The 16,618-nt window shown below is 49.2% G+C and overlaps 1 protein-coding gene across 3 annotated transcripts in view; it reads right to left on the reverse strand.

Moving 5' to 3' along the window:
* The window catches only part of RFX4 (regulatory factor X4), an 88,059-nt gene extending 81,037 nt beyond the window's left edge, over positions 1 to 7,022 (reverse strand). For 2 of the 3 annotated variants that reach the window (XM_038155637.1, XM_038155636.1), the window contains exon 1: positions 6,346 to 6,790. In XM_038155637.1, the coding sequence (XP_038011565.1) occupies positions 6,346 to 6,388 (43 nt within the window). In that variant the 5' untranslated portion in view covers positions 6,389 to 6,790. Of the gene's footprint in view, positions 1 to 6,345; positions 6,791 to 6,915 lie in introns of those variants that run through there. The other variant, XM_038155638.1, reaches the window with a different exon arrangement.
* Positions 7,023 to 16,618: the final 9,596 nt, after the last annotated feature.

Consider the following 16,618-nt stretch of genomic DNA (forward strand, 5'->3'; position numbering starts at 1 on the left):
CTTAACTGTAGCTGAAGTGAAGGAAACAAGACAGCACTGAGCCCCGTGTTTCACATTTCAGACTTAAAGCAAATTAAGCCGCAAATGAGCTTTCTCTTTTGGGGTGCAGTGAGAACCGAGGCTCTGTTTAACTGTCTTCACTTTTTCCTGATTTCAAATTTATCATAAAGGGAAGAATGGTCAAAAGCATTTAATCCAACATGTGTTTATATGCAGACAGCTCTTGCAGCAAGCAAGAAAGACTCTGATGCTGACTTTATGCACCATTTTTAACACTGGCTAGTATTTCATAGCTAATAAACTACTCTTGCTGCAAATCTCCTGAGAGAAAAATAAATGTAAATGAAGACAGGCCAGTACCGCTAGTTATGCATGTAAAATAGCTACAATTAAGTTATTACACATTCCCAGCTGTGGGGAGGGATCATTACATGTTAACCCTGGGCATCTGCCCTCTCTCAGGCACACACATGGACTCAACAGGTGTTTCCCTTGTAGAACCACTGCAGGATCAGGACCCATCTCTAACAGCAAATTGTATTAGCTTTAAAAGTTCTCAGAAAGTCCCTGGCACATATATACAATTCTACAGGATCTTAAAGAGGTGAGTAAACGTGCCAGTTGTCCAGATATCCTAAAAAATCCACACAGGCCTCCACTGGCTTAATCATTACCACATACTCTTCCTTCCTACACTTGTTATCCATAGGATCGCTCAGCCATTGAATATCCTTTATGCTATCCATCTTCCTCACCCGTATGTCAGCAACCAAATCCCCTCAGCTGCCGGGCTGCTGGGCTCCAGCAGGGTAGGATCGTACCAGGTATTCATTTTCACACACAATGAAACAAATAAAAATCCAGCACAGATGCAGGGAAACAGACAAGAGCATGAACTCAGGAAATTCACAAACCTCAGCACTCACAGAATTTTGAGCTAATTATTTGGACTCCAATGTCACATCAAGTATCCCCAAAGGACTGACCTTATATTTTGTATTAGTTACGTGACAGCCCACCACTGCTCTCAAGGCATTGTTATGAACAATCAAGCCCCAGTTGTATATAAGGCCACCTCTTCAAAAGTCTTGATCTGAAGAGGTACTAACATTTCATCACCAAGCAGATTTCTATGATCCCACAGTTTGATCTTTAGTTTGCTCTGCCAAAATCCTATGTTTGGAAATTGTATTCCAGAGGATGCACGTCTTTATGACTGTCCTAACTTGCAAACCAGCTGAAAATTAAGCTAGCAAAATGGAAAGTTGTTTACATTCAGAAACACTGCAGATTTTACAGCTACGCTAACCTTCTTCCTTGCCTGCACACTCACTGCATTGCCAGCTGAAAATCAGCCTTATTTTCTTAAGGCAAGCAAACCAACAACCCTGATGGAAGAAGGATACTCTTCTGATGATTTTCTGTGAGACAGCTGTAGCAGCATCTTAGCAAAAGTATCTTAGCACAAAATGGTCCTTCTGCATTTGAGATCTTTGCTCAATATATGTTCACTATAGTAAAGGTGCACCTGAAATAGACCAGTTGAGGCTACAGCTTTCTTTACAGTCTGCACCCAAAAGTTTTATCTGTCAGAATCCAGAGTCTCTTTTGTAACAAATATTGCACTCAAAATCTTGACGACTGTAAACCGTAAACTGCAACTTAAACAAATGAAACTTTCCTACAGTTCCATGGCTATTTTTATGCAAAACCTTTTTTTAGTTCTTTTTTCTTTCCATCCTTTCAAAGATCTTTACTGCAGGTAAATATTACAGAGCAGTGAAAAATACCACCATTGTCTCTCCCTAAGAATTTTAGAATTAATTCATTAGCAGACAAATAAATCATAAAATCATTCTTTTTTCTGAGTCAGACTTAAAAGATGAACTTCTTAGGCCAAGGTAATTTTCATTACATTTCAAAACCTCTAAAAAATCCCGACAGATTTTACAAAGTTATTAAAACCCCCTCAGGAATGAAGATCTGATCCAGTGACCGGACCTGGGTTTAGATCCTTGTTCTGCTGTCGCTGCTGAAGGCAGAGGGAGATGCCAGGAATTGGGCCCTGACACACAAACATTGCCCACATAAACTCTGCAGCTCACAGAAAAGAAAACACTTTTTTATTGTTGTTTTTTGTTTCCCTGCTCCATTTCTTTCATTTGCAAAATCTTACAAGATACAAAATCACACAGGACAAATATTCAGGTTCAACTATATGACAGACCAGTGGTATTTCTTCTGCATCTCTATAACGTATCAAAATTAGGATTCAAAAGAATTGTTGGCTCATCCTAACTGCTCAGCAGGTTAGAGCCTTTATAAACACAAATTCTAAAACAATAAAGAACTTTTTTTCCTTATTGGAATAAAAAAGTATGAAAAGTACTTCACGAAAGTAAGGGAAAAAAGCCAATAGCAAGTTTCCTCTTTACTGTGTTGCAATAAGCAAAGCAAACAGTTTTCGGAAGCAAAATCAACCATTTGTTTGGATTAAACAAATCAGGACCTAGGATCACACACTTTAGCATCATACATACATTCTGAAATGTCACAGCTCCATTCCCAACTAGCATTGAAGTATTTACTATCAATACTGGTGATTTCATTAATTGAACCAGGGCATGAAAACCATTCATTCTCTTCAATCAGTGCTTAATATGCTAGATCCTTTTTAAATGGCAAGCTCGTAGCAAAGGTCATCCACCACTGCTGGAACACCTGTCTATGTTGGTAAGAAGATAGACTGAAATCTGGCCACTGCCACAAAGTTTTCAACCCAGGCAGTGGAAGCAACTTTTCGTGGTTCAAACAAAGTGCTTTAAGGGCCTAATCCCGACGTCCTTGACAGCACTGAAAGGCTTTCTGCTCATTTTAATGGGCTTTGGATCAGCTCCTAAGTCTCAGCTTCAAGTCCCAAGGATCACATCCATCTAGCGCCTGAAAACCAGCGGAGGTTTTGCCTGGCTCCAACACAGAAATAAGGAGGGTTATTTACTGAGCAGTGCAGGAAAGCTGCGCTCCAAGAACGCGCCTCTGTTTCCTTGGGTTCCTGCTCCCTGAGCGGCGCGGCGGGGGCTTCCCCGAGGGTGCCGCGGGGCAGCGAGTTTGGCAGCCCCTCGGGAAATCCACGGCGCCCTGCGTCCCCGCAAGCCGCTCCCGAGGGGATGGCATCCCCCGGCGTGGGACGGCTCCTGCGGGGCGGTGCGGGGGCCGGGCAGCGGGCCGAGGGCTGTGCCCCGCCGGCAGCGCCCCGCACTCACCTTGCCGATGTCACTAGGGGGGGCTGCGGCTGAGAAAAGCCGCTATGAGCGCTCGGGATCGCCCGCAAAGCTTCCCCCACCCGGCCCAGCCGCCGCTCGAGGAGCCCCGGGCGCTGGCCCGGAGCACCCAGCCCGCCACCGCCCTCTTGCCAGCCCCGACTCCTCCGGGGTGAGACGGCGCGCTGTGCCGCTGCTCCCGGTCCCAAGGCAGCTTGAGGGCACGGAGCTGTCGGGTGCCGGCGGGGCTGCGAGGTGAGGGCTGGCCGAGCGCAGGGCAAGCCCCAAAAGCCGGATACAGCCCCACGGAATGACCCCTTAGTGCCCCACAGCGAAGGGGCGGGGGACTCCGGCAGCGGCTCGACGGCTCCTAGCCCGGCTCGGGGGAGTTACGTGCTTGAGAAACCACACCCGGGGACGGGCGGCCGCCTGACGGGGTTAAAGGCGGCGGGAAAACCATGCGAAACATATAACATATCCAGCGAGAAGGGCGTGTGGCCTTACTGTGTGGGTGCCCCACTCCGCGGCCGCGGGAGAGCCCCGAGAAGCTCCTCGCCAAGCCCCGGCGCGCCTGGGCCGGGCCGTCGGGGCCGGGCGCTGCTGCGGGTGCGCTGCCGCCGTCCCGCCGGACACCTGGAGTTGGGGGCTCTCCGGGAGCCCAGGCGGCCAGAAAGCCTTTTGGCCTTGGTGACAGCCCCCAGGGGTCACTCTACAGGTTAGAGGAACGGGAACTAAACTCGATGGAAGCACACGGCACTGTTGGGGGAAAGTGAAGGAACCAAACCGCTCCCCTACCTTAAAATTAGAATCGCGGGTGATTTTTATATATACATACATATTTATATTTATATTTATATTTATATTTATATTTATATTTATATTTATATTTATATTTATATTTATATTTATATTTATATTTATTTAATCTCGATGGTTTAGGGAAAATCTTTTGAAGATGAATTAGAACATGACTGATTTTTTTCAATGAAGCCATATTTCTCCACAATGCAAAAGGATCTTTACATAACAACTGAAACTCAGGAGAAAAGCTAATTGGATTAAGTCCGGTGAAAGGGAAGTTAAGGTGTCTGAATGAGACAACTGCAAAGCTCCACTTTTCTTGCCATCTGCTTAGCAAGACTAAAGTGTTTTCTGATTAATATTATCTTAATCAATCATGCTGCCACTTATTACAACCTTACTGAGAATAGTAGGGAGGCTAAGACCGAGAACGGACAATTCTTAAAGGAGGGACAGAAACTGCGGAGCTTTTTTTGTTAGGTTGAGTTTTTTTCTTTTCCTAAATACCCGTTCCTCTCGACAACGAGATATTGCCGGCAGTCCCCTAAACCCCGCCTCGGCAGTGCCGCGGGACAGCAAGAGAACTTTATCTAACACCCTCTTAGGTCCTGCACACGCTCTGATCTGGATTCAACGATTCCTTCCCCGCCGAACACTTTCTCCCCGGAACAGCTCGCCTGGGTTTTGTCCCGGGGACCCCGCAGTAAATGTGGCCCAAACCCGGCTGGTGTCGCCGGTGGCCAGAGAGGGGCCGAGCCTACCCGGGGCATCGAGCACCCGCGCCGGTACTGCTGCAGGAACAGCCGAGCCGGGTCAAGCAACACCCTCCCCTTCTCTATTTTTACCCTAGTTTTTATTCGATATTTAAATTTTTCAAAGCGCCCACCGGCCGCCTTGGGAACTAGGGGTGAGAAAGACCTTCGCAGGTTTGTGGCGGCACGGGGCGAAGCGGTTCCGAAGCGGGACGGCCTCTCCCTGTCATCTCTTGCCCCGTCTCCACCCGCACCATCTTCACCGGCACAGCGCCGGCAACCCCGGAGGAGCCGGGACGAAGCGGCGAGGCCCCGAGGGAGCGGTGGAACGCGGCCCGCCGAGGCCGTCGGGGAGGCGCGGAGGGGACCCGATCCTTCTGCGGGGTTGGAGCAGCTCAGCTCCGCGGCCACCTCGCCGCCGGGCACGGCGGTCACAGCCGGCGCAGCGGCTGCCGGAGGAGACGGGATAGATCAGGAACGGGCAGCAAGAGGGCCATCCCCGGCCTGAGCCCTACCTAACCTGCGGGCTGTCCGCCTGGGGAATGCCTGGGCGGGCAGGCAGGGAGGGAGGGAAGAGGGAAGGGGTGTTCTCCTGTGCTAATAAAATAAATGAAATTTTCATTGTTGACTGTGGCGGCCGCCCGCCCTCCTCGGCACGCGGAAGCCCGGGGGCTGCGCTCCGCTCAGAGCGCAGGGGCTGCGGCGGGTGGAAACCGCGGGAGCGCGGGCAGAGGGGCGAGAGGGAGCGGGAGAGCAGGGGCCATCGTTTCGGGAGGCTGCCGGCTGACAGCGGGAAGACCTAGGCCTGGGGCCTGGGCTCACGTCCCCCGCCGCCGCCCTCGGGCCGGGCCGGGCGGCAGAGGCGGCCGTCGGGGGGCGAAGCGCGGGCTGCGGTCCTCGGCGGCCTCGCCTCTGCGGCCGTTCCTGCCCCTCCCGCCGGGGCTTCTTCCCGCTGGCGGCGCCCGCTGGTGGTACTTCGGCCGCCGTTCTCCCGCCCAGTTACAGGACCGGCCAGAGCATCTTATGGAGGTGCGGAGAGAGAGACACAGCCCTACCAGACTTCCTTCCCTCCGAATCAGCCCCGACTTGGCCCGCGGGACATGATGACCTCGGTGCTGGGTTTGCCCTAACCCACCAACCATCTTCCCTAGTAAACCCATTTTTCTCGCCCCAACTGTTTTCTCGCCTCGTTGCTGCACTAACCTAAGTGAGCGCCTAAAACTAGAAGCGGAGAGGCAATTAGTTTGCTGGCCGACAGCCTATGATGAAGGGCGAAAAAAAAAAAAAACCAAAAACCCACCCTCTGCTCCATCCTATCTGCAAGTGGAACCACAGGGCTCCTTCAGCCCGGGAGCGAGAGCTCCCCCTCCGTGGTCCCCGCACCCCACTCCCCCGCACACGCCCGGGCTCATTTGCCTGCGAGGCCGGTGCGGCAGGCGGCTCCCCCCGCCGCCGCCCCCGCCGCCGCGGTCAAGTTGAAAAGTCCTCCCTGACGGGCGAAAGGAGCCCGCTGCCTGCGGGGGGGGACTTACCTGTGGAGTCCATATCGGGTTCTTCCAGCAACCCGCAATGCATGCTCTTCCCATGGACGGACGGGAGCCCCAAGGTCCCGGGGTGTGCAGAGCCCCTATCTCAGAGATGCGCGGGGGAGAGGGAGCAGGGTGGCGGCGAGGGGGTGGGGAGAGAGGACAGAGGCAGATAGTTGGGGAGGAGGGGTGTAGAGAGGGAGAGAGGGACACCGTAATCCAGCGGGGCAAAGCCAGACCCGTCAAAATGTTTGCGGATGTTTCATGGGAAAAAGCATCATTTTATAGAAGCCCTGATGGGAGAAATGTCATTGATAGGCCAGCCAGCCTGATGAATGGCTGCTACTCAGATGGGGATGTGGCAAGGCTCAATGTGAAGCCCATTGTGATGCTGTTTTGAATAAGAAAAGCTTTCCTCCAAAAAGGGGGGCCTTAGATCTACGCAATCCCAACACTTCGACTTCCCTCTTCTATTAGAGCATTGGAAACGTTTTTCTTATTTAAAGTTCCAGCGGTCTTTCCACTCCTCCGTTCCCTCCCCCAACCCCCACCCAAGGTCCTTGGCTCATTACAGACCGAGATCAAATTTGGCTTAGATCTTCAAACGGGCAGTAGGTTTGGGGTTGTGCTCTTTGGGGCTGCCGGGTGTGCGTGCAGCGCGGCCGAGCTCCCCTCCTCCTCTTTCTCCTCCTCCCGGTGGGCTCTGGGTTAGGATCCTTCGCGGGCACATGGCATTGGAAGCCGCACAGCTTCCCAAATATCTTGTAAACTTAGTTTATTGGAGGGGGAAAAAAAAAGGGAAAAAAAAAACCAAAAAGAGCGATGTGTGTGGGAAAGGGGGGTGTGAGGATATAGAGAAGTTGCCAGCATCTCTGCAAGCGATGCTGGCACTGCAGACCTGCGGCAGGGACTCCCATGCGTCTCCCCGGGCCTCAAGGAGAGAGAGCAAGGCGGGGTGGGGGCCGCTCGCCACCGGCTTGTCTGGCAGCGGAGAGCGGCTGACCCGGAGAGCTTTCCATGGGACTGGGCGGAAAGCAGGGGGGTGGGAGATCCCGATTGCCAAGGGAATTGAAGAACTAAACGGGTGCATTTTCGAACTGATGGTGCCTCCCAGCTTTAGTCCGAGGATGCGAGGATCCCTTTTCGGGTTAGAGGATCGCGGGGGGAGAGTGGGGCAGGACAGAGGCTAGACAAAGTTGGTTATTCTGCATGCGGTTGTATGTGCTGGAAGTGGAAGTAAAAGTGCAAAGCTAGGGCTCTGATAAAAGTGGCTGGTTTAGGGAAGGAAAAGCTGTGATTAGAATATGAATAGAGCTCCAGGAGAGGAAGAGAAAGGGGGATTAGAGCTGAATTACTTTGACCATGGACAGAGCCAACGTTTTTCCACTCTTCTCCCCCTCTCCCCTCCCTACACCCAGACTACCCCCTTCCCTCTCCCCGTCGGGAAAAAAGACCCAACAAAACCACCAACTCCACACAGCAAAACAAGCGGCGAGGTTGCTGAAGAGGAAGCTCCGCGGTGCCTTCGCATCCCCAGGCGGGCCGGCGGCGGGGGAGCCGGCGGGGCACCGCGGCCCCTGCGGGCCGAGCGGGCACTGGGGCGGCCGCTGCGCACCCTCACAGGCCGAGTTCTGGCGTGGGAAGCCTCCAGTGTGCACGAAGTAAAAATACTACCGGAGAGACACAGTGCAAAATCGAGTATGCAGCCGGCGGAGAAGCCCTCGCGGTGGCCGGCTCTGCCCGCCGCGGGGATGTGTCCGGCGAGGCGGGAGCAAGGCCTTTGTGGCTGATGCTTCTCCTCCCTCTGCCCTCTACCCCACCAAAAAACAACTCCAAACCAACGCAAGGGTTCTGCTCCTTCCCGACGGCCATGGCAATCCCGACGGGGAACTTCCATATCTCCGTTCCCCGCAGCACCCGGTGCCGCCGGACTGGCTCTGCTCCAGACGGCACCGCACCGGGGCCCCGACGGGGGGGGCATGGCCGGCTCTGTGACGCCGCCTCTCCACGACGGCGCGGCCTGCAGCTCCTGCTGCCGCCCCGGCCTTGCCCGGCAGGACCCATCGTCCCCGGCCCGCCGTCCTCGGGGCTGCCCGGCCACCGGCTGCCGCCCGCGGGGCTCTGGCCCGGCCACCTCGCCCACACCACCCGTATCGGGGAGCCTCCCGCTCCCACAGCGATGGACACGCTTAGCCCCGCCGCTAAACGCCCCTGCGGGCCATGCGGGTGGGTTTTGATTGTCATCGCCAAAACGGTGACATTTCCCCACCTTTTAATGGGTTTTCCCCCACTTTTTTCCCCCCAGGGCTTTACCGTGGATGATGCAAGGCCTGAGGGGAGCCCGATGGAAGGCCGTGGGTGAGGGCCCCTCGGGGCCTGCCTGCTCTTTTCAGCAGAGCCCCGGGCCCCGTGCGGGAGCAGAAGCCCCCCAAAAACCTCAGGGACATTTTTGTCTCAGAGCAGGGCTCGTTCTTCAAGGGGTTTTGAAACCCTCGTTATCTTTAAAACCCAGGAGATGCCGCCGGCGCCGCCTGTTCGCGGGGAGTTATCCGGTGCCCCCATGGCTTCCAGCGGGTGTTCACAGCCATCGGCAGCCCCGGGGCTGAGGAGCCCAAGCCTGGGCCGGCACAAGCCTGGGGGCACTTTCCATCCATCGCTCCGTGGCACGGGGAGGTGCCCGCAGGCAGGGTCCTGGCTTCTGGAAATGTGGAACACCTGCCGCGGCAGCCGCAGGGAATCCATCGCGGCACCCCGCACCTGTAGAAATTTCACCTTCACCGGTGTAAAGCTTAAGAGATGCTTTCATGTTGCTGGTATTTCAGAGATGAGCAAAGTGAAAATACAGGATTTGTGAAGATAGGGATATGCTCCTTCTGGGAGCAATGAGAAGGACGGGATTTAGCACCGCCTGGATGTCTGGAGGCTTGGGCTGTTCTGTGACAAGATGCAAAGGTGTATGTTCTCTGTGGAGCATGATGCATGGGCAGGATCAGCAGCAGCACTTTTGTTAGACCAGAGGTACTTGCTGCAATGTGTTTACTCCCTGCCTCTCCAGGTTAGTTCCTGTCCCCATATTCTTGTAGAATATGTCAATGCTGTTGCCTTGCGGCTTATCTAATGCCCCCTCCAGTGTAAGGTCACCCTAGTGTACTTCATAGCTCCATTACTGTTTCTTGTTTGGGTTTTGCTTACCTATTTAAAGAGAATCTCATGCTTCTGGATATCGCATAGGACACTTATTAAAGTACTTTATTTTTCTGAAAGCACAGAGCATCTCCTGTGCTGCAGGCTGGCAGTTTTCAGATGGAAGCACTACAAGTCACTAGCTACAGTTTTTGATTTAATGCAATGGGCAGGTCTCAGCAAGGATGCAAAAAGTATACAACTGGGGATTTTCACTCCAAGTTCTTGCCTATGCAGATCATCCACAAGCCATAAAATATATGGAGATTAACCCTATGCTGCATCAGATGATGCATTTTTAGTGGAGAGGGATTCTGCTGCTATTGTGAAAAGAATACCACCTTTATTCAAGAAAGAATACAAACTTTTGTTGGTGCAGGAAGGGAGAGCAAGATCATCAAGAGAAGAGAAGACACATTCCAGGCTGCTAAACAACTGCATGCAAAGCTAACATACCAATTTAGGTGACTAACAGATAATGAGTTTCTTTTGATGGTTCAGCAAAACAGAGGCAGAGTGGAAGTATGACAGTTTGTATCAACTTACCATCTGGGTATTTTGAGATCTTTCAGAAAAACACATTTCTAGGACTGTCTTTTACTCTGCAGCTGCCTGTGCCAGTAGGCTGTGACCACACCTTTTTCAACATAAAAAGCTCATTATGCTAGTACTACACTCCGAGCATCCATACTGAAATCTAACAAATATTTTGGGGAAAACCCTAAGAAAAGCATTTTCAACAAAACTACTGGCACAGGAAAAAAAAAACCGCAACAAAACCAAAAAAACCCAAACCAACGACAACAACAACAAAAACCCATGAAAAATCTGTTATATATTCATTTAGTGATTTCTACTTAAATGCAACTTTAGGCTGAAGTTGTACTGAAGTTTTCCCATAGATTCCCAGGGACACCAGCCTGCATTAGTTTTAGGAACGGATGGGAATTGCTTGTAAAAGGAATTACATAAGATGGCTCTTTGCAATACCAGGGATCTGAGTTCAGTGACTCAGGGGATCCCTCTGGATCAAATGTATATCTGTGAAGGGTGTAAGATTGCTGGCAACAGCCAAACACACAGTGACACTTCATTATTTTTATCAGTGGCCTGCAGTCTGCGAGTGGTTCCATATTTTCTTGCCTGAGCCAGCAGCCTCCTCCTCTCAGCATGAACCCATGCTTCTGTCAACCTTCCTTCCCAGCTCCATTCCTGTTTCTATCTTCATCTTCTGGGCAAATCCCATGGAAGAAACAGAGAAGGATCTTGTTTCTGTACTGGCTTCTCTTTCCCACTTCCTCATCTTTATTACCAGAACAGGAAATGTTAACTTTATTTTACATATATTAACACCCCTGAGGAAGCTATACATATAGGTGAAGGACAGGATAGGGAGTAAGCTGACAGATGACTTCTGGAATCAACCCTGTGTCTGTGCTTGGGGAACACGATGCTAACAGATGCAGGAACTGGGAGAGGAACATCAAAAGGCTGCCTAGGTAAGCAACTCCACCAATTCCTTCAAAAGCCTTTAATTGACACAAGCACCATGAGAAAGTGGCTAGGGCAGACACATAAGCAGGTATCTGTGAGAAAGCAAGCAGAAGACTGGAGGCATGCAAATGATGGATTGCACATGCATGGGGCAGGAGGCACCCTCCTTTTAGTTGGAAAGAAAAGTAACATGAATTGCAGCTGGTGTGCTGTAACTGTAGACATTTCTGAAGCCAAGTTTTGTTGAGATGAGCACAGTCAGCCTTAGATGATTTTCTCTTATTAATGTCTGTGAAAGGAATTTTGCTCAGCCCAATCTCTCTTCTGTTTATAAAGTAGTGCAGTGACAGTGTTGCCAGAAGAGACCAGTGGAAATATCTGGTTCACACTGGTAACTGGTCAGTCTGCACGGAGGAAGGGAATTCACTCTCCTGGGTAGTATCAGCATGTGTAGGAGTTGAGAAGAATCACTGCCCCCAGGGCTGCTGACCGGAACACTCAGCCTGGAGACACTTGCTGACTTGAGTTTGAGAAAAGGGCAAGCAGTCATCGATTTTGGAGCTTACACCAGATTTAGCTGGCTTTTGTTGTGTGTGGCTGGTACTAGTTACCAGAGGATTTGTACTGTGTGTTGGAAGAAGAGCCAGCCCTAAAAGCTATTATAGACAACAGACACAGAAAAGATCCATTCCAGACTGCATTTCAGCTGCCGAACAACTGGATGTGAAGCTGTCATATCCTTTTAGATGATCGACTGATAATGAGCTTCTTTTGATCTGCCTGGAACACAGAGAATTACCTTCAGTGCCTGCCTCTGACTAGCGGGGGAGGTTTGAATGCAGAGTTTCAGTTTCCAATTCACCAGGAGTTCAGAGGAAAACTGTTTCCTTTATTAGAACATAATTTTAGCAAGAAATTAGAACTTCGCTGTTAGGCACTCTAATTTCTTTCTTAGTTCTTGAGCTGTTTCTTAGTTTATAATGTTTTATTGTCAAGTAGACAGTAACAACAGTGCACCATCTGAAATGGTAAAGCATATGCATAGGTCAAGGAGATCCCCAAACTCAGGCTAGTGAAAGACAAAGGCTCTGCTGCAGTTAGCAGCAGGGAATTGCTTTTGATTTGGATCTAACATGCTGTTTTTATACTGACTGGGAGGAGGGGACAGGGTCATGCACAACCAAGTTATTGGAAAAAGTATGTGGTCGCTGGAATCACCTCAGAGTTACCTGCCTCAGGAAACACACAAATAAAGGGGTAACTGCAGTTAGGAGAAACAGACAGTTGTTTTTTTCCCCAGCAGCGAGATGCAAGAGCAATGGGCAGCTCATGAGCTTGGAAGAATGTTTTGGAAGGTGGAACAAAGGCCTAAGTCCATTTGCTGGGTAGACAACAAAAATTTTGCTGTTGATTTTGAGACAGACTGTGTTTTAAAAAAAGCCAACTTCAAAAATTCTCTGTAATAGCTCTGACCTAGGTTTGGACAGTTTAACTGAGAGTTCCGGTGTTTTGGGATATATGTTCATACATAAGAAAGGCAGAGGGGCTGTATTTGCCTCCCACATTCATATGGTGAGTTCTTAAATGATTGCAGAGAGGCAAAACTGATTCATGCAGTCTTCACTACCTGCAAGCACAGAGTCTGACTGGGGCCACATATCCAGGGCATAGTAAGATTGATGAAAGTAAATGTTCTTACTTTTGCACCTTTCTACCCCTTCCCAAAGAAAGGAACCCCTTTTCTCCACCAAAACTGGTGGGACCATGCTGAGATGGAAATATTTCATGAGAAAGATGGACTGAAGTCAGAACTCAGTTCAAGCATATTCAAGTTCCTAGCAGAATTTAGGTCTAAAACATGGGTCCATTTCTGGGCTTCTGAGCCTTAGACACAGAAACTGGAATCCGGATCCTCACCGTGCCTTGCACACGTTAAGCCTCCCAGCACTGGTCCAGATAATAGCAAAGAGTCACCATCTGGCTGGATTTTATGGTTTGATGAAGTGCTCAGTTTTAAGGCAAGCACGTGTCTGGCACCTGGGGACTGTGGAGTCCTGATCCCAGTTCTGGCACAGTTTTTCTGTGCCCCTGGGCAAGTCACGTCCTCTTCAGAGGAGGGAACTCATCAAGTGCCCCATGGCCCTGCTGAAATGGCAAAGGGCTGTAAAACAGTCTTCAGCTCCAATGGGAGGAGAGGCTGGCTGGAGGGGCTCTCAGCAGTGCTAAGCCAGCTCCCTGCCACAGCTTCAGAGGTGGTTGTGCTGAGACATGGCTGAGGAGGGCTCCTGTGGGAGGGCTGCATGCCAGTGACCTTGTTTCAAGGCTTTTGCTCCCACTCACTAGGGCCATCTTCTTCCTCAAGAGCCTTGGGGCAAAGTACAGATATATTTTTAGCCCCTCTAGTTTCATTTTGCAGCTATGTGACACCAGTTACTGTCAGGCTTTACAGGTGGTCTGAGCAGGGCTTGCAAATCCATTGTCAGGTGCACAGCACTTTCCATTAGTTTGCCATTTGTTACCACAAACCAGTGAAATATTCTTCAGTCTTTATAGGTTTTTAATTATTACGTACTCCCAATTTGCTATAAACCACTGATATTTTTCTATTTACCATTAGAAAACATGAGAAAAGACACAGTAATTTCTCATCATCATGAGTCTATGTTTTTCATTGGTTTTCTTCCCTGTTTAAGCACAAAATAAGGAGTCCAATGAATTAAAAAGCTCTCTTTGCTGCACATTCTTTGTAAGGAAGCTTCTTTGTAAGGAAAACTCTTAACGAGATATGGGCATTACAAACAAAACCAATTGTGCATAGTGGGAGCCCTTCCTTTACTTTCATCTTAAAATTATTACATCTCAGTATGCCTTTATTTAATAATATATCCTCTTTGAATGGTTTGAAAATTGGCCAGTCTGGTTTCATTTTCCTTTACAGTTTGTTTTTCTTATTTCTAGGTTTGGATACATTTACCTTAAGGAAAAAAAAAAAAAAAGTTAAATACCTGTAAGAGTTACATAAATGATTTGAAGTGAAGCTGTTTCTCTGAACTCTGAACTAGTGACCTGTGTTGCTCTCAGCTCCAGAACTGGCCAGAAGCCCTGTGCTTTGCTCTCTACCCCATAGCATTCTGCAGCTCAGCCCTGGCTTCATTCTGTTTCTCACAACCAAACAGTAGGGTTGGACATGTACAGTATTCATTAGGATACAAAGCATTTAACTCTTTTTCTGCAAAGCAAGTGATAACTTATGCATGGAGTTAGGTATCTTTTCCAACAGCAGCACACACCTCTAGCTCATACTAGAAAATGGATTGCATCTGGCATTTCAGCTGGGACTGATGCTCAAGGCCTGGGCACTATATACAAGAAATAAAGAAGTTGCAATGGAATGGAAACCTTATGGTACTTTTCTAGCCACAGCTCTTAGAGCTAAAGCCTTCAGATTTTGTCAGGTGTTGTTCAGAATATGGTATCTAATTCAGCAGTTAGACAGTGATGGCAGGGTTGATCTGGGCAATACCAGCTCCAGCAGTGCAATCATGAGCTGACATAAGACCTTCCTTCTGAAGGCATAAAAAGGGAGGGAGGGGAGGTTGTCTGGGAAGATAATTCAAATGGCTGCAAGGATGAGGCTCACCAGAGGAAAGTAATGAGACAGCTCTGGGGTTCTGTATTTTACCTCATTAGTCCATGCATTATAATTTTTTTCCCGACTACAGTAAGATTCCTTCCATGAATTGCCACTTTGACCAACCATATTCCAGGAACCCATAGCCATCTGTTCTGTTTCTGCTGCTGGTTTTGTAATGCTTATTCCATTGCCAAGAGATTACTTGTAGGTGTCAATTATGATGGAACATAGGCTGCCTCCTAGAGAGACATAAAAAATAAGCATCAGAGTTTCGACCCAGATTTGCACTCAAAAAAGCCTCCAGTGTAGGCATGTGCTTAGGTCAGGCAGCAGTGATGTATAAACACAGCTGATGTAGGTATCACCAGAGCAGCTGATAGTGGGTGACCCTCACTTACTGCCAGACATGTCTAGTTTCTATACTTTACTGGATCCATCATTCTTAAGGCTGCTCCTTTCTTCCTAAACCTCAGCTATTACAGGATATCCTTCACCCTCAAAAATCGATTCATCCCCATGCTTCCATCAGCTTGACATGAATGAGCTGCAAGGTTCCTCCTCAGGGCTGCACACAGACTCTTTCTCTCAATGAGGTTCCTTATGAGCACATTTTTTGTTCCACCTCCATCTCTGTTGTAACTGCTTCAATTTCCACATGTGCAATATACACATTGCTTAGTCTTTCATGTCCTGCAGCTCTGACCACCCAACCTAGGAGACCACCTGGGAGAGGACTAGGGAGCAAGGACCCTTATCCTCAGCAGGTTTCCGTGGTGCCCCCCAGCAGCCATAGCCTTAGAGGCTCACTCCCTCTGCTGGTGCTCCCGAGCCGCAGCTGGGCATTTCAGGCACCAAAGCAGAGGTTGTTCATTCAGTTGAGGCTTTTGGTTAACCTCTTCCTCCAGTGTGGAGGATGTCACCCTCTCACTCTCTTAAAACTCTTTTGTAAATAACCCTGAGCTGTTTGGATCCTGGAAGAAGTGCTTCAAGAGCTTTTCCAATCCAGCTGTGCTGTGTTGACACCTGTGTTGTCACCAGTCCAATTGCAAGAAAAATGGGGGGGGGGGGGGGGGTAGGGAAGAGAAGGAAAGTAGAATGTATTTTTTCAGGCTTGGTTTTTAAGCCCAAACACAGAAGTTTAAGTTTAAGCATTTAGTGGAAGGCTAAAAAAAAATCTGCTCAGGCTGATACTCATCTAAGCTCAGAGCTAAGAGAACAGAAGCAACATGATTGCATGAGCAGTGTCAGGATCAGCAGGATCGTCAGATCAGCACACAAAGTTCAGCCATATGAGAAGCCAAAGAGCATCTCAGGACTTCTACATCATAGGCAGTGTTCTGTATCCTCGCTGACCCAGAGTGCTGCTTTTCACTGAAGGAAGTTGTGCATGTTGATGTCCTTTGCTTTTTCTGAGTAAGGGCTTGTCAGTTTAGAGTACTAAATGATTCTTAGTTCATCCACTGCTTTAGTTCTAGGCCTCAGACCTCATGAAAAAAATCCAGCTGTTCCCTTTCTAAATCCTTACAGGTCATTCAAACCTGCTTCACTGTCAGTGAAGGATTTGTTGTTCTTCATACGTTTGATTTTGTTTTGTTTTTAAAATGTTTTGGCTATGTTAATATTTTAAAAAAAGTTCTAGAGACCTATGACAGCACACTAGGTAATGATTATTACTTAGCATTTGCAGCCTGTCTTTTCAGGACTTTGAGCCAGTGTATTATCAGATCTGTTACCCTCAGTAGGAATGGAATGGAATGGAATGGATATCTGTGTGCTGTATCATGCACTTGCTACATATGCAGTTACCTCCTCCCCCCCGAACTTCATGGAAACTGTATACATTTAGTTGACAGCATACCACCTGTACAAGCACACCACTGCTGGCACACAAATGCACCTGCATGTTGAAATCTCACTCAAAATGTCTGTCGTCAAGCCCTTGAGAAAGTAGTTTCATTTCTCTGACAC

Source organism: Motacilla alba, chromosome 1A (genome assembly GCF_015832195.1).
Source record: "Motacilla alba alba isolate MOTALB_02 chromosome 1A, Motacilla_alba_V1.0_pri, whole genome shotgun sequence".
Classification (NCBI taxonomy): Eukaryota; Metazoa; Chordata; class Aves; order Passeriformes; family Motacillidae; genus Motacilla; species Motacilla alba.